This window comes from Peromyscus californicus, unplaced genomic scaffold, assembly GCF_007827085.1.
Source record: "Peromyscus californicus insignis strain IS unplaced genomic scaffold, ASM782708v3 Scaffold_12__1_contigs__length_115047231, whole genome shotgun sequence".
NCBI lineage: Eukaryota > Metazoa > Chordata > Mammalia > Rodentia > Cricetidae > Peromyscus > Peromyscus californicus.
Window position 1 is genome coordinate 85732902 of NW_026294413.1, and position 26557 is coordinate 85759458.

The window sequence follows — 26557 nt, forward strand, 5'->3', positions numbered from 1 at the left end:
ACCAAGTAGCTGCAATTCCCCAGGATGACCCAGAAACAATCCTACCCAGGCTTCCAAAGAATGGAAATCACCTGAACTTTCCTTCCGTGCCTTGGTTGGCTTCACTGGAGGCAGGAGGAAGCTTGCTTAAAGCTGGCGGCCCATGCACTGCACCGGCTGGCGAGCCACTGGGCGGCGCCTCTCCTAGTGGTCACGGCAGGGACTCCAGGGCACTGGGCTTTTTGTGACAGAGCATCGGGTGACGGGCCGACTCTCCGGCGGCCAGGGCCAGCGGGCGCCGTGCGCTGCGGGCCGCTGCAGACAGGGGGCGGCCGCGCCCACTTCCTCCGCCGCTCCGCACCCGCCGGCGGCGCACCCGGGTGGCAGCGCTGCGCGCCCAGGACCTATCCGGCTGCGGCGTGGCGGCCCTCGGCGCGCTCGGATCCCACCGCGCGCTTTGCGACCCGGCTACGGAGCGTTCGGCTGCCCGCATGGACGCGGCGCTGAAACGGAGCCGCTCTGAGGAGCCGCCGGAGCTCCCGCTGCCAGCTCGGGAGGTGGAGGAGAAAGAGGAGGAGGAAGAAGAGAGGATGGAGCAGGGCCTGGAGGAGGAGGAAGAGGTGGACCCCCGGATCCAGGTAGGACGCGTGAGAGGAGCCCACAGCCCCACCCCGCCAGGACTGCCGTGGAAGTCAGCGTCTACGCGGACACACGCCTTGCAGCCCCGCCGTGTCCGCGGTCGCGGGGTGGAGGCCGCTTAGGTCCAGGATCTGCACCGAGGCTTAGGACACCCCATTTCACGGTCTCCCCGCGGGAGGCTGCGGTGCCCGCGTGGACGCGGCCTGATTATTGTGGGGATCCCTGTAGACCTTCGGCCCAATCGGAGGGTCCTTGCAACACAACCAGCGGTTCAGGCGGATTGCAACAAAGGGAAAAGGGGGCGGGGGCCCCCGAGGGGAGTCGGGGTACCTTGGCGCAGCTCTCGATGCCCTGAGCACGGCACAGCCTCCAGGTTTCAGAGCAGCTTTACCTCGGCCGCGTGGATGCGGACACCGTGGTGGGCGAGTGGGGCCGGGTGGTTGTCGCCTGCCCCTGCGGCGTGGGCTGCACCAGTGCCCGGCGCCGCGCTAGCCCTCACCTGGCGGAGATGCCTGGCCTCAGTCGCCTTGCCTTCCTCTTTTGGTTCATTGTCAACACACGGAGGGCTTCGTTGCCACCGTGTTGCACTTGGCCTGAAACTGTTTAAAACCCTGCTTTTCCTTGAGGTCGGGTGTGAACACCTACTAGGGACAGCTGATGTGCAAAGCAGACGCGTGGAGGCAGAGAAGGGAATGGCCTGGCTTTCTGTGCCTCCATTTCCAGGAGGGATGGTTAAAAAACAGTTTCCAAGCGAGATCCAGGAGTGACAGCTTAACCTCCTCACCCTCCGAAGCATGAAGCACAGCAAATTCCTTTCCCTGACCTGTTTTTAATTCCCTTTCCATAAATCTTTTTTAAAAATTGCTATTAAGCTTGTTCTGCAATTTCTGGATCAGTAATTGATTTTAACTGCACAGGAAAAAAAACCCCACATTGTTATTAATTCAGTAGTTACATTTTAAATTAATTGTTTTGTCAAATTAACACGTTAAAGATTAGTGAGAAAACCTTCTCATTAGCTACTCTGTTAATTCAGACCATGGGTTTGGACTACGAATCTTGTGGTTTCGGCATGTGTTAGCAAGACCCTTTGTTCACAGAGTAGAGATGAGTTAACTTCATGTTGACTACTTCTTACAAAATGTCAGGTTGTAAATGTTTAAAGAGAGCAGACTTCAAGCTAGTTAACCAACAACACCCCCTGTCAGGGAGAGTGAATAATGGGCAACTAGGGGGGAAATGCATCTCTTCATAGGGAAAGAAAGACCCTCTGATGGCTTAAAGCCAGCTAGAAGTCTGTCTTTAGCTTGCCTGGCTCACTGGGTTTATGATTTGCCTTGGCCTTCCACAAAGTTCTTCTCTAAAGCCCAGGGTGCTGTTTGGACTGGGTTACTTACTGTTTGTAACAGCTGTGTTCACCTGGGGAAAAAATGACCTTCCAGGGAAAGATAGATCCCTAGGACCTTAAGATGTTGTCCAAAAGGACATGTCAAAAGGTTTTGGAAATGCCAAATGCTTTGTCTTTTAGCAAGCCTCTACTGTTTTCTTTAAGAACGAACTGACTTTTCATCATTCAGGGGTGATTTTCCAGTTCTAGACTAAGTTACTCTAGAAACAAAAGGCGTGTCCTTCAAATCTCTCTCTCTCTCTTTTCATTAGGGAGAACTGGAGAAATTAAATCAATCCACGGATGACATCAACAGACAGGAGACGGAACTTGAGGTATGGAGAGCTGGAACACTGTCCTGGGTGAAATAGTGTCAGTCACCTTTGACCCTGGGCTGGTTAATTTTGTTTTAATAGCTGGAGGTTGGCTGCAGGAGGCCCCTGCTTGAGCGCTGAGCAACAGCATGTGTCTGACAGTGAAATACACCCGCGTCCAGGCTGTGGGCGGATGCATGTGGATCCAATTTCATGTGTTGTTTTTCATTTTGGAGACTCCATTGGGGCCAAAAGCAAGGGCTGGGCAGAGTATTAGACAATGCTTATGCCCCAAATATCCCCAGATCTGCGGAAAAGCTAAAAGAACGATTTAGCTGAACTCTTTAACGGAGAAGAGTAAATGGGTCCGCATCTCTTCCCTGTTTTATTTAGGGTGGCCCCTCCTAACAGTGCTCCGAACTGTTAAGGTTTCCTCAGACTTAAGCCGGATACTTTACCTGCCCATACTAATAATTCACCCCTCTTTGGACTTACCTGCTTCATTTCTTTATTGTCTGCTTGTGTAGAATATAATTATCTTAATGGTAACAAAAAGCTGTTTGGGCTGCAAGGGCTTTCCTGCTAGGAAAAAATCTTGGGAGATAAAATCTTGATTTGAATTTGAGGATTTTCCAACTTTCCTGTAAACAAGTTAGGGTTCTTCGAAGCTACCAATTTCTAGTAGTGGTTGGCGTTACTAGCCAAAGTGAGTGAGGGACCAAGGGACGGCGAAGAGCTGTTGTGAGAACGAACCTGTTTCTACAGTAGAAATAGCAGTAAGTGTGTAAGGAGGGAGCAGGGAACACCAGGCCCCTCAGAGTGAGGGTGTGGGGGATAAGAAAATCCTTGGCTGGAATTTCCTGGCAGCCTGCTTTCAGATAGCATGTAGCCTTGGAGATAACAGACACATCTGTGGCGGTGTGTTCAAGTTGCTCTAGGCTGTGCGAAGGCTCATCTGTCAACTCGTTCCCATGCTGATCTATGTAAGGAATTCGCGAACTTGGTGAAGTTGGGCAGTTGAAAACTCAAAAATCTCAGATTTCGAAAGCATTAAATAAACAAAATATCCTTACCATTTTGAGAGAGCAATAACACAAGCCAAAGGTTTTCCCTAAGCTTTCATTTGGTCCTGTTACAACAGCCCAGAGGAAAACACACACACACACACACACACACACACACACACACACACACACACACACAACACACACAAAAACCAAACACAAAGAAACAAAACCAAACAACAACAAAAACATTCTCATGTAGCCTTGGCTGATTTCAAAATTCAGTATATAGTGGAGGATGGCTTTGAACTCTGGGTTATTCACCCTTCATCTCTAGGTACTGGGGTTACAGGCCTGCACCAATATACCCACTATTCTGAATCTTTAATTTCTACATCCCAAATGTACATAGACAAGGTGGGAAGAGTTTTGTATTTTGTTTTGAGCAGAAGTTTTGGCTTGTTTATGGTTGCAGCATCAGAATGAAGTTCAGGGCCTTGTGCATGTTAGATAAGCATTCTACCAGATGGACTCGTGAGACCAGGGATGAACAGAAATCAGGAAGAGCTGGCTAGGCATAGCACACGTTTCTGCAATCCCAGCACCTGGGAGGCAGAGGCAAGGAGAATCAGGAGTTGAAGGTCATATAGCCACAAGCAAGTTTGAGGCACATGAGACCCTGTCTCATGAAGGAAGGAAGGAAGGAAGGAAGGAAGGAAGGAAGGAAGGAAGGAAGGAAGGAAGGAAGGAAGGAAGGAAAGTAATCAGGGACCACTGAGGCAGAGGTGGGAAGCTGGAGATGGCAAGGGGGTGGTCTGGCTTTCTGTTTCAGTTTCTGAGAGAGAGAGAGACTAGCCTAGTTTGTCTTTTCCTTTTGCTTTCTTAACCACTGCTGGTCACTATTCTGGGTAATGAACAAGATCGCCCCATAGCCCCATAACTCACTCTCCATGGTACCTGCCTTATGAGGGTTAGGTTGGTTCATTTGTTAAACTCTTTTTAGCCCTCATTTCTGAATTCCCCAGATTTGGTGTGTCACAGGAAGCCACTGGACAGGTGTTTCCTGCCAGGCTCTGGGGCACATTGGAGCCCTGGTGTGTTAAGGACAGAGCTTGCAGAATGAATCTCTTTATATATAGAAAGGATGTTTATTAGAATGGCTTAAAGACTGTGGTCCAGCTATTCCAACAGTGGCTGCCTACTAATGGAAGATTCAAGAATCCAGGAGTTAATTACTCAGTCCACCAAGCTGGATGTCCCAGCTGGTCTTCAGCATGTGCCGGAATCCTGAACATGTAGACTCTAATGCCAGTGAAGGAATGGACTTGACATGTGAGTGAGGGCAAGCAGGCAAAGAGCTTCCTTTTTCCATGTCCTTTCTATAGGCTGCCAGCAGAAGGTGGGGCCCAGATTAAAAGTGGATTTTCCCACCTCAAAACACCAGGATTAAAAGTGTGTCTTCCCACTTTACATGATGTAATTTAGAGAAAGGAAATCCCTCACAAGTGTGCCCAGATGCTTAGGTTTTAGTTAATTCCAGATGTAGTCGGTTGACAACCAAGAATTCATACCTGAGTGGTGTGAGCTGGAGGGTTTGACGAGGGTAGCCTGGCTGGGTTGTGTTGCTGGATGGCCGTCCTGGTGTACTTACAACCAGGACAAACTCAAAGAAGTGTTATACAAGCCACAGAAGCAATTAAAAAGCTCCCTAGTCGCTACATTAAAACTTACAAAAGACAGCCTGGCAGTGGTGGCACACGCCTTTAATTCCAGCACTAGGGAGGCAGAGGGAGGCAATCTCTGAGTTCAAGGCCAGCCTGGTCTTCAGAGAGTTCCAGGGCAGCCAGATAAACCATGTCTCAAACAGCAGCAGCAACAACAACAACAATTACAAAAGACATAGGGGAATTTAATTGTAATGTATTTTGTTTAACCCAGAATATTCACAGTAGTATAAATTCAACAGGGAGTCACTAATAACAATGATTAACTTGGGGGTTGGCAGTGTGGCTCAGAAGAGGAATACTGCCTGGCATGCCCAAGACCCTGGGCTCAATCTCCAGTGGGTGGGAGGTGGGAGAGGGGGTGATGTCGTACATGGTCCTTTCGCTGGTGCTGTTGAGGATGGAAGCTGGACCCCGCACAAGCTAGGGAAGCCCTCTGCCTCTGTGCTGTACACCAGCACCTCCAGATGTTTGTGTGCTAGGTCTTCAGAACTGGTTCAGAGCTCTCACTTTGAGTACATTCCCTTATAACCTTCTGTATTTGAGAACAGCAGCTTTATGCCGTCTGGGCTGCAAAGGGCTGGTAGCGGTTCCTATCAAATTCATGATCCTATTGCTCGAGTCTGGAGTTGCATGCACCCTGTGCATGTGTGAAGCCCTGGCCTCCAGCTGGGTGTCAGGAACTGTGCATGGGTGAGCAAGACAAAGCCTGTTTTTGTGGAGCTGAGGAGTGGGGAGCCGGGAGTGCCAGGCAGCAGACCCCGGGCTGGAAGCATGGAGTAAGAAAATATCCGTGGACAAGATCAGCACAAGGAGCAAGCAATTGTGTGTGGGGCTTGGGCTGGATGTCAAAAAATGTAGGTAGCCAGGCATGCTTCTGTAGTCCCAGCACTTGGGAGGCAGAGGCCAGAGGATCAGGCGTCCGAGGGAACCCTCCCTCAGTTACATGGTGAGTTTGAAGCCAGCCTGGGCTACATGAGACACTGTATACAAAGTCAAAATGTACTGGAGAGATTGAAACAGGAGGATTACTGTGAATTCAAGAGTGGTGGGCTATGGTATGAGACCCTGTCTCAAATAAATAAAAATAAAGTTTTCAAAGGTCGGGCATTTGACTAGCTGATGGACATATGATTGGAGGCCCGGAAAAAAATACCTGTATTTTCCCGGGAACAGGTGCAGTAGTCACTAAGTTAGTGATCACAGCCGTGTGGCCAAGAGTGGGTTCCACCTTAAGATGGTTCTCCAGCGTGGGAGCTCGTGCCTATAATCCAAGCGCTTGGGAGGCTGAATCGGGATTTTGACTTTGTCCCCAGCCTGCTAATCCCAGTCCTTGGGAGGTGGAGGCCCACTGTCTCAACAAAAACAAAGACACCTATTCCACCAGGCAGGGAGCTGCAGACCCAGCTACCCCGAAGGTGGGGCAGGAAGATAGCAAGCTCTGCCTAGATTATGGGGAGAGTTCAAGGCTAGCCCAGCCGCTTACTGAGACCCCCAGGCCCCAGAGGACTGCAGCTGATATCTGAATTCAGCACTCAGCTTTCCATCACTGTGACCAAATGCACAAGCTAATCCACTCGCACAAAGGAAAAAGCCCACAGTTTTGGAAGTGTCCGTCATCGGTGGACCTCGCTGTGCCTGGAACTGTTGTGAAGTGTGATATAATATTATGGTGGGAATGTGTGGCAGAGACTCGTTAGACATTGTCTTAAAGACGTAAGAAACAAAACAGAACACCTCAATTGATCCTAACTGCTGGTGTCTCCCAAGTGCTAGAATTACAGGAGTATGCCCCCATACCTACCTGGATGCATTACTGTTAAAAAAGAAGACTTTTTTTTTTTTTTTTTTTGAGACAGAGTCTCGCTATATAGCTCTGGCTGTCCTGAACTCATTCTGTAGACCAGGCTGGCCTCAAACACACAGAGATCCATCTGCCTCTGCCTCCCAAGTGCTGGGATTAAAGCTGTGTGCCACTGTGCCTGGCCCTTTAAAAAGTATTATTTTATTATTTTTATGTGAGTGGTGTGTATGTGTTTGTGTGTGTGTGTGTGTGTGTGTGTGTGTGTGTGTGTGTGTGTGTGTGTGTACAAGTGCCATGGATTGCTTGTAGAGGTGGGAGGACAGTTTTGTGGAGTCAGTTCTCTATCATGTGAGTAGTTCTGGGGTTTGGAGCTCAGGTCATCTGGCTTGGCAGCAAGCACCTTTAACTGCTGAACCATCTTGCTGTCTGTCCCCTCTCATTTGAAATATTTGTTAAAATAGATTAGATACAAAATTTCTAAATCTAATTAGAGCCAAGATTTACAGTAATTACAATAATGCCTTTATTTGTACATATATACATACATGTGCATAAAATACCTTTGAAAACCTGTTTTCAGCATTTTTCCCTCATGTTCTGAGGGAGCAGGAGGGAAGGTCCTGGGCACCTGCTAGTTAGTCATTCAGCCCGGGCTGACATCAACAGCTGGCTCCTCCCAACCCCCCTCAGCTGGGAGACAGAAGCCTTGCCTTGTGAATGTTTATCCACTTCCTTTGCTCTCAGATGAGAATGCGCAGTCTTGCAAGGTGGCTTGAAATGAAATCGCTGGAGTCCCTCCAGCGTACATAAGGCCTGCACCTAGAAGCTGTCTTTTCCTCCTCCAGAAACAAGCAAACATTTCACTTAGGAAAACAAAAGCCAGAAACGAAAATAACAGTCATGTTTTGAGCTTGGGAACTCTCGGGTAGGAGGGGAAGGAGGGGGCCGATTGGAGACAGCCTGACTTCTGTCCCTAATGGAAAGAGAAAAATACTTTTATTAAAGGTCAGTGCTGTCACAGCCTACCCGTTTCTCCTCTGTGTGTGTAGACATGGTGGGCACTAGGCCAGGAAGGTCCCGTGAAGCAACTTGGTGCTTTGAAGAAAGTGCTAGAGAGCATTTGAAGTGATAACCAACTGTAAGTAGCCAGTTACTATGTCTTGAAGTGGGTAGCAAATTTTAGGCCTGCTAAAGCCTGACTCTGTTCTCCACATGAGGTCAGGTTGAAATGAATATCATCTCATCCCGAGGTTTTTGTGCAGCAAAAAGATTGAGCACAACCTGTGGGGTGGGGTGGAGTCCTGCTTGAGACACCAGGGGCTGCTGTGGTTGAGAGAACCCAAGACATATCTCTGCCGTAACGGGTTGCCTTGGATGGAAGCATGTGCTGATCGTGGAGTGAGAGAGCTTCCGAGAGAGAGCCGCACAGGCCTCTTGGGAGGCCCCTGAGGCTCTGACAGGCTGGAGACCATCAAAGTCAAGGCCTAAAGAACTCAGGTCATCTTGAAGTAACCCTCCAGAGCAGCCTAGATGTGGCAGAGGAAGAGAGCTGACGTGACTCATTGCCTGTGTGAGGACTGGTGGGGAAGGAGGTCATTGCTTTTGTTTTATCATTAGCCTCAAGAACAGAAGCCTATTTTCTCACGGAGGAGAGGCCAGATGTCCAAGATTAGGCTCCCTTCCCGGCTTGCACATGGCTGCTTCGGGCTGTGTCTTCTCCTCAGGAAGCAAGCAAGCAAGCAGCTGTCTTGTTTTCTTCTTGTGAGTACACTAATCTGTGTACTGGGACCCAATCCGTGCAGCCTCACTTAATGTCACTGCTTTCAAGGCCCCATTTCTAAACACAGTGAAACACGACCTAGTGCCTCAACTCAGTTTCTGAGGGAGACTGTGAGAACAGGGTTAAGAACGTACTAGAGAAACAGGTAATACTGCTGGGTCCGTTTGTAGATGAAGTTAGGAGCTTAGAACGAAGTCTGTCCCTCTTATTGGGCTGTGTTAGCAGCTGGCTGGTTGTACACAGACAACAGGTCTCTATAACCTCCACCTGACGCTTTGGGGGGAGGGGAGGAGGTAGAGGGGAGGGGAGAAGAAAAGAGAGAAGAGAGAAGAGAAAAGAGAGATACTGCTGAGCAACATCTCCCAGCCTACTTTTTTTTTTTTTTAACTTTATTTCAAGCCAGGGTTTCACAAGCTGTGTTGCCCAGGCAGGCCTCAAGTTCACTGTGTAGCCAAGCCAGGCCTTAAGCTTACAATCCTGCCTCGGCCGCTGGAGTAGCTGTGATTACAGGTCTGTGCCACCCTGTCCCAAAGAATGATGGTGTTCAGGCCTTGTGCTTCAGCCATGCCCCTGCCTCAACTTAACCATCTTTGGGATCAGGTGAGAAAGGAATCACTTGACTTGTGTGGAGCGATTGGCTTGGAATCCCATATTCTCCACGTACTAGCTGTGAGCCCCTAAGCAGGTCATTCGATGTGTGAGCCTCCGTTTCTTCATATGTAAAGGGAGCTGTGTGGAAACTTTGTTGTGAGATAAGCCCGGAGCTGTGGAGAAGGGAGCAGATGGAGAGGAAAGACCATGGCTTTGGCATCAGATGATTGGGGTTAAAATAGGAAGTCTGAAGGGTCCTTGGTACCTTGAAGCTCCAGTCTGGGGGGCGGTGGTGATTCTTGTCCCAGTCCTCAGGTGGCTCAAAGTGTGGGAGGAGATGCTGAGTGAGAGGTCACTCCGAGGGTCATACAGGGTGGAGGGCTTATTGGGTGTTTGGAGGGCAAGAGGACCAAGTGAAGCCTACTGGATGCTGGACAGAAAAGACTTTAGTGAGTTGTCCATCTAGGCTAGGCTGGCTGGCCACAGGGTCTGGGGATGGCTCCATGGTCCTCCTTTAGGTACCTCCATGACCATTTTTGGTCAGAGAGACGGTGCTGGTCGAGGAGCCAGAGAGAGGGCTTGTACTGGCCAGGATTAGGCAAGATGAACTCTGCAGTCATGAGATCAGCAGGGCTTTGTGCTGAGGCCATCTGCTGGGTCACAGAAACAGCATGGTGGGTGTGGTGATGCATGCCTACAATCCCAGAGCTTGGGAGGAGAAGGCAGGATCATCAAGGTCATCCTCCACTACATATCCAGTTCTAGGCCTACCTGGACTACCCAAGAGCCTGTCTCAGAAAGAAATAACACAGCTAACAGAAATGAGCTTGATGCCCTGAGTAAGCCCTGGGCACACCTTCTCCTGGGGTTTGCTCATGGGTACCCAACAGGTGAATGCCAACAGCAAATGGCCCCATTATGGTTGTGTGACCATAGATTGTCACATAATGCACTGGGTCTCAGTTTCCTCATTCCAGTGATGGTAATGGTGTTGCTGCCGATTGTCTGGGTGAGGGGAGGGCTGCAGCGTGGTGGGGAATCACAGGAAGGGCTTTCTGTCTGTTCCAGAATGTGTCTTTAATAATGACTAACAATATGAGCCCCTGCTGTGTGCCAGACTCTGTGTTAAGCATCGGGTGCTCAAAACAATTTGATGACATCTTTTTGCCTCAGTTTTGTGGGTAACAAAACTAATACAGAACCAATGCAAGTGTCATGCCTGTAATTTCAGCCCTTGAGTGGCTGAGAGGAGGGTTATGAGTTCAAGGCCGACCTAGGCTATATAGAAAGACCCTATTTCAAAGAACTCCAAACAGCCACCACCACCAAATAAACCAGCAAACCATAGAATCCTAGTGTCTTTCTCTATGGCACACAGCTCTGGGCACTAGGCTATTCTTAGAATGACCTTGAGGACAGCTGTGACTGTCCTTGATAAAATATAAGCTGTGTTCTCCTTTCCTTTCCCATAATCTGTCCACTTATGAAGGTGTTAGCACGTGAAAGTATAATAGTCTGCCATCTTTTAATATGTTAACTTTTTAAAATTTGAGACGGGGTCTCCCTATGTAGCCCTGGCTGGCCTGGAACTCATGACCCTGCCTCCTATATGTGAACCACTACACAGGCCTATGTTAACATTTTCAAACTGGCCTTTTTTGGTGTGTCAGGGGAGAGGAGACAGGTCTCATATAACCCAGGCTATCCTCAAACTCCTGATCCTTCTGCCTCCACCATTCAAGCTTTAGGATCATAGCTGTGCACTGTTATTATACTCAGCTGTAGGGTGGCCTTTAGTATTAAAAAGGGGTGACGTGGCCATGGGCAAATGGCTATGGTATATTTTGGAAACATTAGGTAACAAAAGTTTGTGTTTTGGCTGTAGAGAAGGCTCAGCAGTTAAGAGCACTTGCTAGTCTTCTAAAGGCCCAGAGTTTGGTTCCCAACACCCACCTTGGTCATCTTAACAACCACCTGTAACTCCAGCTTCATGCGATCAGTGCCCTTTTCTGGCCTCTGAGAGTACCCCCACAACAGCATATATTCATGAGACACATACACTTATAAACCAAAACTATATGTAAGGTATATACAATAAAAGAACGTGCATGTGAGGGAAAAAGGTCTACTTACAGAATTCCTACTGTGGGCCGAACAGTGTGTATACTGATCGCTACCACCTAGGGCTGAGTAGATGCAGAAGTCGACAGTGAGTCTTCTGAGCTGGACATGGTAGCCGACGCCTGCAGTCCCGGCACCCTGAGCCTTCCAAGGCAACCTCGGCTGCATAAGATCCATCACAAAGAGGATGTTGGCGAGTCTTTTTTAGTAGTTTGACACTGCTGTGTTAAGTGAATCCTGTCAAAGGATATCAAGGATTTATTAAGATATAAAATGGGGAGAAATACACTCACGGATACAGAACATAGTAAACAGCCACTTTTGTCCTCCATTCTGCCCTTGGGTGAATGGAACTGGCCATCTGGTCTCTGAGAGACCCAAGAGAGAGCATGCGCCCCCTCCTCAGTTTTAAGCAGTCACGTACCCAGAAAAACCACACCTCTATCGGGCCAGACACTCTAAGGTCATTGGTGGAGCGAATTCCCACAACACTGCTGTGGTGTTTTATTTTCTTGTTTGTGTTTGTTTATGTTCTGTAGAAATATCAGTTCACAATGGAGTTTAACCAATCTGTCATCCCATAGTCTGAGAAGCATGTCCCCCAAAAAATAAGACTCTACACTCAGATGCTAGCACTGGTTATTGCTGCTGCTGGGAAGGAGGCTGCCTTTGTTTTCCATTTCTTCATGCTTTTCTGAATTATTTTCAGTGACTACATTTTATTATCTTAAACAGGGGGCTGGGAGAAATAAAATGAAACCTATTATAAAAAGATGCTTTCTATGGCAAAGAAATCCTTCCCTCCCTTTCTTTCCTTTCTCTCCTTCCTTTCTCCCCTTCCTTCCTTCCTTCCTTCCTTCCTTCCTTCCTTCCTTCCTTCCTTCCTTCCTTCCTTCCTCCCTTCCTTCTTCCTCCCTCTCTACCCCCCCCTTCTTTCTTTTTCTGAGACAGGGTTTCTCTGTGTAGTCCTGGCTGTCCTGGAACTCACTCTGTAGACCAGGCTGGTCTCGAACTCACAGAGATCCATTTACCTCTGCCTCCCGAGTGCTAGGATTAAAGACATGCATCACCACTGCCCGATGAGATTAATTTCTGTGGAAGGCATTTTAGGAACCATAAACACTGTTGGGTGAAGCTTGGGACTGAAAGTTCTGCCTTAGTTGTGAAAAAAAACCCAGTGTTGGTGGGCGAGCTGGTTAGTTTCTGCCACCTTGCCTCGAATCAGAGTCACTTGGGAAGAGGGAACTTCTGTGGAGGAATTTTCTCCATCAGATTGGCCTGTGGACAAGCCTGCGGTACATTTTCTTGATTGGTGATTGTGGTGCCACCCCTGCGCAGGTGGGTCCTGGGTTGTATAAGAAAGCAGGCCGAGCAAGCCATGAGGAGCAAGCCGGTAAGCAGAATCCCTCCTGGTTTCTGCTTCAGTTCCTGCCGCGGTTTCTCTCCATGATGAACTATAAGCGGTAAGGTGAATTAAATTGTTTCTTCCCTAAACTGCTTTTTGGTCACAGCGTTGTTACGGCAACAGAAAGCAAACGAGAACAGTAGGATTGACTGGTGAGTCACTGCATCATCTTACTCATGGCAGTGAGACGGGGGAATAAAGAACGGCTTAAAGGCGTCTTAGGATAGTCTGTAACCCAGAAGCCCTCGCTCCAGTGGTTGATGAAAAGCAATAGAAAACACTGAAAATGTAAGAATATTTAAATAGTTTCTGCTTGTATTTGAGTATTTGAATACTTCTGCCCCCATCTCTGTCTATTTTGGACATGTAGCTCAGGCTAGGATTATAGGTGTTTTGTTTGCCTCGCCCCCACTTGGTCACTTGAGCTAGGTAGGTCTCAGTCTGTATCTCAGACTGGCTTGGAACTCAAGATCCTCCTGCTCGGCCTCCCCAAAGCTGGTGTGCTGGTAAGAGGTGGGCAGCACCATGCCCAGCTCATTTGAGTCATTTCTAAATGGACAGAGACTTGTGGGCCCATGTAGGCTCAAGTCTTGTACAAAAGGTTCAAGGCTTGCACAAATTCATTTAATATAGCTACAGTCTGGGCTTTGGCTAAAACATAGAAATACCCATATAATCCTGAGATTGACACCACTGACAGAAACAATATTGACCATCTCATTTTGAAGCTGTAAAAACCCATGAGAACACTCGTGGGTCCTCAGCCGGGACCCATCATTGGGTCCCACGTGCCTGCCATTGTAACACAAACTGACTTTGTACAGCCATGTGGCTGTATCCCCAGGTTTATCCAAGGTTGCAGCCCTGTCTCTGAGGTGTGCTTCAGAAGACAGGCTGTGGCAGTTGACAGACACGGCACAGTCTAGTAGTGTAAGAATGATCAAACTGACAGAGGGCTCTGGTCCCGGTGGACTGTAACCTTTTAATAATGGTTTCTCCCTTCTCAGCGTTTATTGTGGGGACGTTTAACAGAGTGTGTGTGTGTGTTTTGGCTGGGTATGTTAAACATCTCTCTAACCTCAGTCTTTGGCAAGCATCCCGGTTGTCTTTGCTCAGCCCTTTTCTCTGGACTTCCTCATTCTACCCATGGATGTTTCCAGCAGTAAGAATAGATGGCTCCCCCCACCCCCGGTGGATTTTAACCAAGAGTGTCACAGAAATTTGCAAAGCAACTCTTAGCGAGCTTGGTGAATCAGCCCCTTTCATTTCCTTAGAGGAAGATGGAAAATGTTTGTTCTATTCTTGTCTGAGTTTTCCTGTGCTGTGTTTTGCTGGATTATCTAAGAGATACTCAGGTTCGCACTGATTGAAATGACCTGCTAGCAGGCAGACAATGGAAGCAATATCCGCTGTTTGTTATAACCATGGCCAAACCCATTTAGTGGGACTGCTCTCGTTGTTTGGCATCAGACTCAGCCAAAGCATGATGAATGAGTTCCCTTGGCTTTGTACACCCCACTTCTGCGGCCAGCAGACGGAAGGGCTCAGGCTGTTGTGATAGATTTGAAGCCCACAGGTTGATTGTCTGTCCCTTCTTTAGGGTTTTACCTTATTTTTTTTTTTGAGAGGAGATGAAATGTACATGGTGGTATTCTTTCTTGCTGTACCTGCCACCTTTGGAATTGACAGCACCCATTTTATTTGGACCGTGGTTTGTCCGTCAGGATTTGGAGAGAAGGCAATGAGGCCCGGTGGGCCTGTCCTTCCTGGAGGAGTCTCTCTGTCTCTCTCTCTTTTTTCTTTCTTTTTTGGTTTTTCGAGACAGGGTTTCCCTGTGTAGTTTTGGTGCCTGTCCTGGATCTCACTCTTCAGACCAGGTTGGCCTTGAACTCACAGAGATCCGCCTGGCTCTGCCTCCCCAGTGCTGGGATTAAAGGCGTGCGCCACCACCGCCCGGCACTGGAGAAGTCTCTTGCAGTTGCAGCCAGGTGGTGGTTGGAGCTGTGGTCATCTGAGGGTATGATGACATCCACAGTGGCCCACTCAGTTGCTGGCCCTTGGCTGGGAGTTAAGCAAGTAGTCTTAACTAGAGCATCCGCAAGCACCTTTCCAATGTGGTGGTCTCAGATTCTCTGACCTTCTTAGGATGTGTGGCATTTCCCGGAGTGCTGGTCCCAAGATGACCACATGGAAACCTGACAGCTTTTTCTGTCTAATCCTTTGAACTTTCAGTGTGGTACTTCTGTGTTTTCTTGATCCAAGTGCAGACAGACCTAACTTCAAATTCCTCCTAATGGGAGCAAATGCTGAAGAATTCTGGGTCATGTTTAGAAACTACCGTACTCAGGGTGGTCATAGAGACACAGCGACTCTCCTTTCCTTTTGGGGGCACACTTCACAAGCAGCCACATTTCACCATATTTTTGAGAAGTGCTTTAATGTTTAGCCAGCCAGCAAAACAAGGAATTTGGTTAGAACTCATAGTAAGCTGAGATGAGCTAGCCGCATGAAGGGAAAGGGAGCAGATGTTAGCAGCGCTGTGGATCTTGATTGGACGTAGGGGATTAGTTGCTGCTTTTCCATTTCTTAGAAATTGTGCTGTATGAGCCTGTGAGATGGCTCAGTAGAAGGGCACTTGCCAAGCCTGACAGCTTGAGTTGAATCCCCGGGACCCTCATGGCGGGAGAGAACCACCTCCTCCTCTGACCTCCCCACACATTCCATGAGATTGTGCACACACACACATACAATATAAACAAATACAGTTTTTAAAAGTTATGCTAAGGCTTCAATGCCTATTGGGGAAAAAAAATTAGTGCCACCTAGAGCTGAAGGTAGAGAAACCATGCTTGCTGAGTTGAAGGGCACTTTCTAAAGGTCTGTGGCCACTCCTGCCTTGGTGCCTCTTTCCTTGCTGGCTGCTGGGTCTCCTAGAGAAATCAAATCCCAGTGTTGAGTCCATTTGGATCTTCAAACTGGCTCTTTGTCCCCAGCTGGAGCTTGTTCAAGAGACTGCACTCTAACACTGTGAAACTTGGAGTCAGAAACCACCTAGGAGAGTTTCAATAGAGAAACAAAAAGAAACCCCATGGCCGGCATGGTGGAGGCTGCCGTTCGTTGCTCGGGAGAGCTGCCTTCATCGTGAAGCCTTGGAGACATGGGTGGGGTTATAGCCCCAGCTGACCTTGAACTTCCCATGTAGACCAGGCTGGCCTTGAACTCACAGAGATCCATCCACCTGCCTCTGCTCCCAAGCACTGGGATTCAAGGTGTGTGCTTTGCTGGATTATCTGCTTTTTACTTTCATTTTAAGTTATGTGTGAGTTCGTGTGTCTGGTGAGGGGGTTATGAGTGAAGCCAGGAGGAGATGGAGTTACAGGCGACTGTGAGTTGTGACATGGGTCCTGGGAAACACACGTAGGTCCTCTCAAGAGCAGTGCTTCTTAACCCCCAAGGCATCTTTTCAGCCCCGAGTTGTTTGTTTTAGCTATTTCAGATCCAGAAGTCAATAACTATCTGGCAAGGACTGTTAATGATTAGATGGTGTTCATGCAGTGCCCGACATGGTCCCTGACCTGTAATGTTGATCCAGGGCCTGTCCTGCCCTTACCGTCTCTTGTTGACTAACCCACATAAAAATAGCTGTTTAGTGAGAGCTTACTGTAAGGATGTGTTAAGTGTTTGTGTCGATGATCTTGTCTCTTAATAGCCCTTGAGGATGTCGATGAGAAACAGGCACTGAGAGGTTAAGTCCATCCTCCCAGGTCACACAGCCAGTGGAGGTAGAGCCAGGACTTAACATGCAGGATCTGAGGCTGGAGCCCATGCACTTCAGTGGTTTGGGGGTACATGTTTGGGAGTGTGGAGGAGGCCTCTGAGGGTCCTGTTGAGACTGGTCAAGTGAAAAGAGCATGGTCCAGCTGGGTTTTCAGTCTCTGTAGTGACACCAGGCATTCGTCCTTGTGGGGGACAAACCTGGCTTCCTCATCTGTGACATGGAAGCATCTGAGTTCACTGGTGGGCAGAGTCCTTCCCAGCTCTCCCATTCTGTGGCCATGGACTTCAGGTTTAGGATCCCAGTTCACTGGTGGGCAGAGTCCTTCCCAGCTCTCCCATTCTGTGGCCATGGACTTCAGGTTTAGGATCCCAGTTCACTGGTGGGCAGAGTCCTTCCCAGCTCTCCCATTCTGTGGCCATGGACTTCAGGTTTAGGATCCCAGTTAACCGGTGGGCAGAGTCCTTCCCAGCTCTCCCATTCTGTGGCCATGGACTTCAGTTTTAGGCTAGCCACATGCTGCCTACATTACAAAGCACCATATTCTTGACACACTGGGGAGCTCAAAAGCCTTGTGGTCAGGCTGGGCCACAGCATACTAAACTTCAATGTAGTTTAATAATTTTCTGTAGTGCCGGGGACTAAGCCTAGGGCCTCATTCATTCAACGCACATCTATACCACTGATATCCTCAGCCTTTACCTATTTTTTATTTTGAAATATGGTCTCGGTAAGTTGGTCAGGCTAGCCTTGAACTTGCAGTCTTTTGGCCTCAGCTTCCCAGGTAGCTGAGATTTCAGGCCCGTACCACAAGATCTGACAAAACTTAAGTTTTGTTGCAACAGTACTTGACACGAGTTTTTCAAGGGCCCAGAGCAGGGTTGAAAGTACGAGGCCTCTGTCCCCAAACCCCGCCCTCCTCCCAGAAGCAGACGCCATTGACAGCTGCCTCTGGTGTGTCTGTCAAGTGGTGACGGTGGACCTCTGTCACTGACTCCTTTGCATCCTGTGTTCTCCTCTCTCCTCTTCTTCCACGCTGATCGCTGAGGCAAGGAGGGAGACAGACTGAAAGCCAGCCGAAGTGACACAGCGCGGCTTGCCTGGAATGCTGTGGTGGGTGGATGCATGCTGCGGGCGGAGGCGGTGCCAGATGGTCTCCAGAGCTTCCTGAGGTTGGGCTCTGAACTTGTCCTGTTGTCCTGATTCTCGACTCAAGCTTCTTATGAAGTGGAGCTTGTATCTGGAACAGCTTGACTAGTGTTCGAAACACGGCCTGGTTAATGTGCACATCAGTTACATGTCTGGAATTGAATGAGCCAGATTTGTTTTTAAGCACGGATCTCAAAGTAGAAACAGCTAAACCTCTTGGCCTAAACGTGGAAACCAGCTGCTTGTGGTTGAATTCAGTGGAGCTGCACAGCTTTGGCGATTCTGCCTCCGCGTATTTAAAGAATCCCGTGGGTTCAGGAATGCGTGTGTGGCTGACACACAAAAAACCATGGAGCCTGCCAGTCTCTCCAGCTGCATGTCCCGAGTCCATAGGGTGGCCGTCACTGTAGTCCTTCCTTGGGGGCATGCCTGACTGACCCTTGTACTGGGTGCTTGCAAAGGCTGATGAGTTTCTGGGGAGCTTTGGGCCTTGGGTGTTGAAGCGTTCCTTCCTAATGGCTTTAGCCTCATTCTTGTGGTTTGGACCTATAGTACTGACGACAGGTGAACTGAAAGGTAGCCATTTCCTAATTAAGGGACACTCTGCAGAGTCACTGTCCCATGTGATTAAAAACAATTCAAGGGCATGGAAGATGAGACTTGAGCTGAGATTTAGGGACAGTAGAAGGATGGGATAAGAAAACTCAGCGAACTCTGTGACCCCTGAGAAAAGCCTTGTTCACGCCTCCTCTCCCTCACTCCTCATTCCCTTCCCCTTTCCCCCTCTCCTTGTCCTTTTCCTTTTCTCAGGGTGATCAGGGCCAGCCTACAACCCACACTTCTCCTGTCTCAGCCTCCCCAGAGCTGGGATTACAGGTGTGTGCCCCCAAACTTAAGTGAGCTAGTTGATGCAGTGTGCCTCCACACAGATCGGACGGCCAGCAATGGGTCAAGTGTTAATGTTCTGGTTTTGGTCACTGCACTATCATATAAGACCATTTTATCTTTAGAAAACGCATACCAAATGTTCACATCTCCACTTTACCCTCACTTTTTCCAAATCGGAAATTATTGTAGAATGAAAAGCTTTTTGTTTTGTTTTGTGGGTTTTTTGTTTGTTTTTTTCAAGACAGTGTTTCTGTGTAGTTTTGGTGCCTGTCCTGGATCTCTCCCTTTGTAGACCAGGCTGGCCTCGAACTCACAGAGATCTGTCTGGCTCTGCCTCCCAAGTGCTGGGATTAAAGGCGTGCGCCACCACCGCCCGGCATGAAAAGCTTTTAAAAAGCCTTTCTTCCCATTCCAGTTTTGACTGGGAACCTGTCACCTGCCTCATGTTCAAAGGAAGGCTGTGGTTTTCTGTGTGGGCCTGGGAGCCCTTTCTGCATGCAGGGGATGGATTCTACCAAGGCCTAAAATGTCTCCAAAGGCCCCCTTTTATTTTAGGGGGGAACTTGAAGGAAGAATCTGTGGTGACCTCTATCTTTTCTTCCTCTTGGTTCAGAACCAGAATGGGTCACGTGAGGCCATATAAGGGTTGGGTTAAGGAGCAGGGTCTGACTTGGGCACCACGGCTGCCCAGGGGCCTGGCACCTGCCCAGGTTTAGACACCCTCCGCGCTTTGCTCCACTGTCCACTCAAAGTTCTTAAAGGCCACAGGAGTCCTTCCTGGAACCCCGAGGAGGGAAGAGTTGTTGGATCTTCCAGGGAGACCCTAGATTTCCTGGAGATCTTGGTTTATGTCTGCCGTCCTCACACAGTTACTACCGTGCCTCTCATCCCTCAGAGGTATGCTCCGACTGCCAGATTCCGTGGCCGCATTTCTTTGTGCCCCAAGCAAGAGACCAGGTACTTTGCTCGCCTGCCACCTCTTGCTCTTGTCTGCACTTGGGTTCTTTTTTTTTTTTTTTTTTTGGTTTTTCGAGACAGGGTTTCTCTGTGTAGCTTTGCGCCTTTCCTGGAACTCACTTGGTAGCCCAGGCTGGCCTCGAACTCATAGAGATCCTCCTGGCTCTGCCTCCCGAGTGCTGGGATTAAAGGCGTGTGCCACCACCGCCCAGCTGCACTTGGGTTCTTAATGGTCTCGTTGTTGTTGGTTAAACGGCCCTGCGTCGGCCATGCCGCGGAGGAGAGTGATGGAGGAGGAATCACAGCCATGGTTACCTTTTTAGAACTTTATTGGGGAGGGGGGAAGAGAGAGGGGGGGGGAGAGAGGGAGAGGGAGGGAGAGGGAGGGAGAGAGAGAGAGAGAGAGAGAGAACAGACAGAAGGAAGGAGCGGAAAGGAAAGAGAGGGAGGCACAGAGGGCCCACCCGCTTTTTAGGCTGGGACGCCGTCGCAGGTTGATGACGTAATTAAGGACAGCATCCTTACAATTGTTCCTTCTGGCTTTCGGTGTTCTGGTCTCTGTGGAAGGGGCTTGTATCAGAAACGTGGCGTCAGGGCTCCCTGTTGTATGGGGGACAGTCCTCAGGAAACCAGCAGGACTGGCAGAACCCCAACAAGTCTCTACTGCCAAAGTCAGGGCTTACAGTGGGGAAAGGATGTGGCCGAGGGAAGGGGGCTGCGACAGCGCAGTGATCTGGAGGTGTCCCCAGCTTAGGGTTCTTGTCCTTTCTCCCTCTTCCTGTTCGTTTCCTCTGTGACTGTGGGGTCCTTCTAGCCAAGGTGTCCTTGTCAGATGCCTTCACCACGTGGAGTGGGACCTGTGCAGTGGTCAGGAGGGCCGTGGACTGCACAGGGCTGGCCCTCGCCTCTGCTGCTCTCCATCTGGCTCCCCTGGCCATCCCTGCCCCTTCCTGGCTCCTGTGCCCTCTGCTCGGCCCTTCTGGCTTGTCCTCCTGGGCCCTGTTCTACCCTGGCACAGTCAGTCAGCTTCAAACCCTGCTGTGGGATTGATTCTTAAGGTAGAAACCGTCCTGGGTCCCCTTGTCACAGGGCTGTGGGGTGTGGGCTGAGAGAAAAACCGACAGACAGTGGCAACAGCCGGAAGGTCCTGGGAGCATGACGCAGTCAGGAAAAGCGAAGGTTCTAGGGATAGGACCGTGCAGTCCCATATGGCAGCCATCAGCCATGTACGGTTGTTGAGGTTTAGCTTAAATTAATTACAAATCTGTCGCACCAGCAGCATCACGTGCTCCTTTAGCCGCCTGTGGATGGTTACGGTCTCCGAGCCTTTCAGACAGATCTCTCATCCCTCAGAGAGCACTTACCGTCTCCTCCAGACATCCCTGAGTGCTTTCTTCGTGCCTGTCGGGAGCTCTCCCAAGTGCTCTCGAGGACTAGCTTGGACAGTTTTGGAAAGCAGTTTGAGTGGGCTTCCTTTAAACCGCTCCGGTACTCCACCACCGCCATAAGCCAGGACGTTTCCGTGGTGCCTTGTATCATGGTTCTGGAGTATTCTTGTCAGCAGGGACGTGACATCGTACTGGTTCACCTGTAACATCTCAACTTCCTGTTGCCGCCACTCCGCCCTGTCCTAGGACTGCCTGGACTACTTGCTCCATGTTGTCTTTTAAACTGATATTTATTTTAACTTCACCCTGCCCCAAAAGGAAGTTTTATTACTATACACAAGCAACCATCCAAGAAAAGGCTTTTTTTTTCCCCTTTGAGACAGGGTTTCTCTGTGCAGCTCTAGCTGCCCTGGAACTCACTCTGTAGCCCAGGCTGGCCTCGAACTCACAGAGATCCGCCTGCCTCTGCCTCCCGAGTGCTGGGACTAAAGCCGTGCACCACCACTGCCTGGCAAAAAGAAAAAAATTTCAAAGCAAACTTTTTTTTTTTTAAGCCTATCTGAGCTGGAAGTTGGGTGTGGTGGCACACACCTGTAGTTCTGTCACTTGGGGGACTGAGGCAGGGAAAGCGCTATGAGTTTGAGGCCAGCCTAGGCCTGTCTCATACAAACAGACAAGAAGAATAAAAGTCCCAAGCCAAGCCAGCAGACGGTAATAATAATGTGGGCTGGGGATGTAGCTCAGTTGTGGAACACTCATCCCGTATGTGTGAGCCCTGCTTCTGTCCCTACCACAGCACATTCACAGTAAATAATGCGCCTGTAGAAAAGTGAAGGTGTGCTGACTCAGATGATGATGTATGGCTCCCCAGATTCCAGCTGGTCTCTTTATCTGGCAGACTCTGTGGCACTCCCCTACTTAAGACAACCCCGAAGACGTGATGGCACCTGACAGGGTGTCCCTCTGTAGAAGTCGGGGGAGGTGTCAACGTGTTTCAGGGAGGAATCGCTTCTCTCTTCCCCAGAGCCGCGACCTGGCTCTGGTTCTACATGTATCTTTGCAGAGCGGGTCCAAGGGGTGTAATGACTGCGATGGGGTGCCATGCAGCACACCTGAAGCTCCTGGGGCTCGGGTCACTTAAATCTCCAGCAATCACCAAGTGTCCTAGAGAATTTGGGAAGTCTCAGGTGTATTTGTCATATTGGAAATTAAAGGTGGTGGTGGTGGTTGTTTGGAGATAGGGTCTCACTGTGTAGCCCTCGCTGGCCTGGAACTCACTCTGTAGAGCACGCTGGCCTTGAATTTACAGAGAGCCACCTGCCTCTGCCTCCCCAGTGCTGGGGTGACAGGTGTGTGCCACCATGCCTGGCATTCTTTTTTTAAAGAACGTATTTATCTCTCAGGTTTAGAGAGTGGAAACCCAAATTGCATCTCAGCACAGTGGAAGTGTGTGTGTCTCTTGTCCGTATTCTGTTTCCTGTGATGCCACAAGCCACAGGTGTTGGTTTTAAAAAATAATAAGCGGCACTGGTTGCCGTTTGAGAAAGGTCACGAGGCACGAGGCATGACAAAACCCAGTATCAGAGCTTTATTAGGAGGAAGTGGGGGACAGAAGAGAGTGTGGCCAGGCCTGGGAAGAGACATGTGAGGGGGAGAGAGAGAGAGGTGGGGGAGGAGAAAAGAGCAGAAGAGGGAGGGGGGGAGTCTGTGTCCGTCTTTTAAGGATTCCCCTGCACATGCGCAGGCGGGCTGACGGAGCTACTCCATGTGCGCTGATTGCGTGACCATGCTGCACGTATTTGCGCAATCACGCAGTGCACTGATGACATGAGACGTAAGACCCCTTGCTTAGCTACTGAACTGCGCATGTGCGGTCATATAGCTGGAGTGGCAGAATCCTAACAACATGGCCTCTGGAAAACTCCAGGGGACACTCATGAGAGGCTGAGGGTGAGAAGGCAAAGGAGCACAGCCAATGAGATAGTTCAGTGACTAAAGACACTTGCCACCAACACTGATGACTTGAATTTGGGCCCTGGAGCCAATGTATCAGTGAAAGGAGAGAACCAACTGTACAGTCACCCTCTGACATCTGTGTGAGGCCATGCACGCATGCCCACACATATATAAACATATATACGTTAAATATTTTTTTAAGAAGGAAAACATCAAAAGTCTTACTTTATCATGAAAATGGGTTCTAGCATCAGGCTCCCTGGAGAGGTCTCAGGGACTCCCTAGTGGGTCCTGCAGACCATGCTTAGGGAACCACTAGAGACCACTGCACGCTGGGCTGGTAGGTTGACTGTCTAGCGTGAGATACCTACCATGCAGCCTCAGAGAGATCGTGCCACCAGGCTCCGGTTGTCCTATCTGCATGCTGGGGCTGTGGTTCCTGCTGAGCTTGTCTTGCAGGGTCATTTCCAGGCTCAGCCCATGCCTTTGAGGCCTCTCTCCCCAAACCAAAGCTGTGTATTTATAAACAGTATCACCAAGGAGCCTTTGAAGTGCGTGTCATCTCTGATATGTAGGACAGTTATTTTTAAAAATCTGGCATCCTGTCTTTATGCCACTGGTTCTGGGGACACCTCCGTGAAACCATTCATTATTCTCAGTTTACAAACGAGGTGGTTGAGACTTGGTTTAAGTCCATTGGCCAGAAAACAGGGACTTGTCTCAAGTATGTGGACACTGACGGCCTGTTCCTAAGGCACGCAGGCTCTGGGTGGCTTACCTGGAGCTCTTATCTGATGTGGGGCTGTGTTTTTGACACACTGACACATTCAAATAAGGAGATTGCCACGGTCAGCGATTCTCTGCTTAAATAAATTACCCGCCATGTGAGTCACATAAGCTCTGAAGATCTAAAGACATCACACAGAGGGAACCAGTTTAGAACTCCTTGAAGTGCAGATTTTTAAATGAGCTGGGTTGCTGGGTGTGGTGGTACACACCCTTAATGCCAGTACTTACAGGTTCTGAAGGCAGGATGAGTGTGAGTTCTGGGCCAGCCTGGGCTACATAGCAAGCCATCTCAAAACAACAGATCACAAGCCCAGGGATAGTAAATAAATGGCTTCCTTTGTTTGTTTTTTGTTCAAGCTGGCCTTGAACTCCAGATCCTCCTGCCTCTCCCTCCCAGGTGCTGGAATTACAGGCCTGTGCAAGCATGCCCAGTGGTGCCTGTGTTTTGACTGGTAAAGACCTGCCCATCTTCTGGAGGTGTTTGTCATCATGAATTACCCGTCTTCATGGATCATTTCCCAGGAAAACAACTCTGTGCTCTCAGTCCTGAAGCAGCCCTACTCCATCTTGTAGGATCATTTGACTGTGATGTTGGTGACAAAGAGCGATAGTGAGGTCTTTTCTTGAACCAGGGAATGGAGCTGGAGGCACAAGTCTGTGGCAACTAGCTGTTCAGATGGTATTTAAGGAAATCTTTTTAGTTGAGTTAAATCCCACCCTCTCTGCTCCAGTGGCGGAAGCCCTCCAGCAGCCAGCCGTACTTAATTACAGTGCTGTGCCCGGGATAGCATGGAGAGTGGTCTTTCTCTTCTACCCGAGTTAATGTAATGAATATCGTGACTAACTAAAGGTGTATGTTTCGGTCTTGTGGTTTTTAAAGATCCACTTCAGTTGCAGTTGATAGAAGTCCCATTCCGGCTAGCTTGAATGAAACAGAAAGCAAAGGGGTGAAGGTGGTGGTGAGGATTGCTTTAAGAAGAGAATAGTACTTTAATCCCAGCACTCGGGAGGCAGAGCCAGGCGCATGTCTGTGAGATCGAGGCCAGCCTGGTCTACAGAGCGAGATCCAGGACAGGCACCAAAACTACAAGGAGAAAGCTTGTCTTGAAAAACCAAAAAAAAAAGAAAAGAGAGAGAGAGAGAGAGAGAGAGAGAGAGAGAGAGAGAGAGAGAGAGAGAGAGAGGAGAGACAGAGAATAGTAGAATGTAGGGTTGCTGGGTCCCTTCTTTCATACCGCTGTGTGGGCTGTCTCGTGTTCCACGGTGATGGCCAGCTACTCCATGCTTCCATCCCATCCTTTAGCCACCTTAGAGTGAAACTTTCTCTTGCGAAGTTTCAGAAAATCTTTAGAATGAAGTCTCATAGTCTCATTAGTTCTAATTCTTTGGCCGCTTCCCGGCCCCCCCACCCCAACTCCACAACCACTGTGGCTAGGAGTATGGATTGCTGATTGGCTAGCCTGGGTCACTTGACCACACCTGGGCCCAGACTTGCCACCAGAGACTGAGCCATGGGGTTGAGGCTGTTGGCAGAGGGGAAAGATTTTGGTTTGTGGGCTCCCATACCTCAGTACTTTGGGGGGAATTATTACTCAAGTAGCCAAGATATCTGGCAATATTAAGAACTAGATCACTTGGTCTCAGGAAAGATGACCTTGTTAGCTGTGACCACTTTGATGAATAGATATGTGGTGGTTGAATGGAGCCGATCATGTGATGCCCGGGTGTGTAGTTCCCTGCTGGGGAAATGTGGTTGTCAAATCTGTCCCCCCTCCCCACCCACATTCTCTTGATTGGTCACATTTTCAGGACAGAGAATCATAGAAGGATATTAGCCAGGCTCATGAGCCCTAAAGAACTGCCCAGGGACCTTCAGAAATACTCAAAACCCTGTGACAGTTTGAAAACACCCAAATATGATCAGGTCATTTTTCCTGAAATTCATCACACACTATGATCCCAGCCTCCCAGGGAGGCCAAGGCAGGAGGGTTGTGAGTTCAAGGTCAGTTTGGGCTGCTGAGGGAGATCCTGTCTCAAAAAACCCACCTGTAGTAGCCTGGCCCAGCATGGGTGATGATTCAGAGTCTGGATCTGGGCAGACAGCCCACAGACAACTAACTCCACCTGAGGCTTGCCAGCCCTTGCTTGGGGCTTATGTAACCAAGGGTGCAGGGCTCACGGATGCTGTAACGTTCAGGGCATCCTGAACTGTGTAAGCTTGTGGACTTCCCATCTTCCTCCAAGGGGGAAGGTTTCAATGAGGAAGAGATGGTTGAGTGCACCACCAAAACCCTGATGACAGTGACCAGAGCTGGGGCAAAAAGCCGGTGTCAGAAGTGGGGTTTGGCCTCAGGAGCTCCCAAGGACAGCAGAGACCACACCCTTGTGTTCTGGAAGGCCAGCGACATTGTCATACCCTCCTTCCAAGCCCATAGCTTGAGATGATAAGGGTATGAACTAGGAGAACTAAGTCAAGCCTCCTTAGCTCTACGAGGCCCTGCAATTCCACATGTACAACACAAGTTCTCAAGGTTAATTGGAGGAAGGCCCTGTCCAGGTTGCAGACATCTGGCTCCCTTAGATGCCTGCAAACAAAATTGCCCTTCCCTTCCTCGTCTCAGCCAAGTAAGCCATTGTGTTCCTCTTGGGATAAGTCGCCCCCCACCTCCACCCCCAAGTCTCTTTCCCCACTCAGGCTTCTGTGTAGATCCTACCTACTCCTTTGAAGGTTTTTAGGAGCCCTCTGCAGTAGCTGGTCTAGTGAGGGGTCTGTCTCTGCTGCTGGTGGCTCTAGAATGGGCGTACCCTCAGATGGAAGTGCCCTGAAGTCAGGGTCCTGCATGTGGTACGCCTGCACTCTGTTTAACATTTGTGAGTCCCAAGGCTTGGGGCTCTGTGGGAGTGTG

The 26557-nt window shown here is 49.4% G+C and overlaps 1 protein-coding gene across 1 annotated transcript in view; it reads left to right on the forward strand.

Annotated features, from left to right (window-relative positions):
- The first annotated feature begins 310 nt into the window (after window positions 1-310).
- Window positions 311-26557, forward strand: part of Sh3bp5 (SH3 domain binding protein 5) — a 69135-nt gene continuing 42888 nt past the window's right edge. Inside the window, exons 1-2 of the mRNA XM_052733643.1 lie at window positions 311-617; window positions 2278-2340. Coding sequence (XP_052589603.1) covers window positions 471-617; window positions 2278-2340 — 210 coding nt within the window. The 5' untranslated portion in view covers window positions 311-470. The remainder of the gene's footprint in view (window positions 618-2277; window positions 2341-26557) is intronic.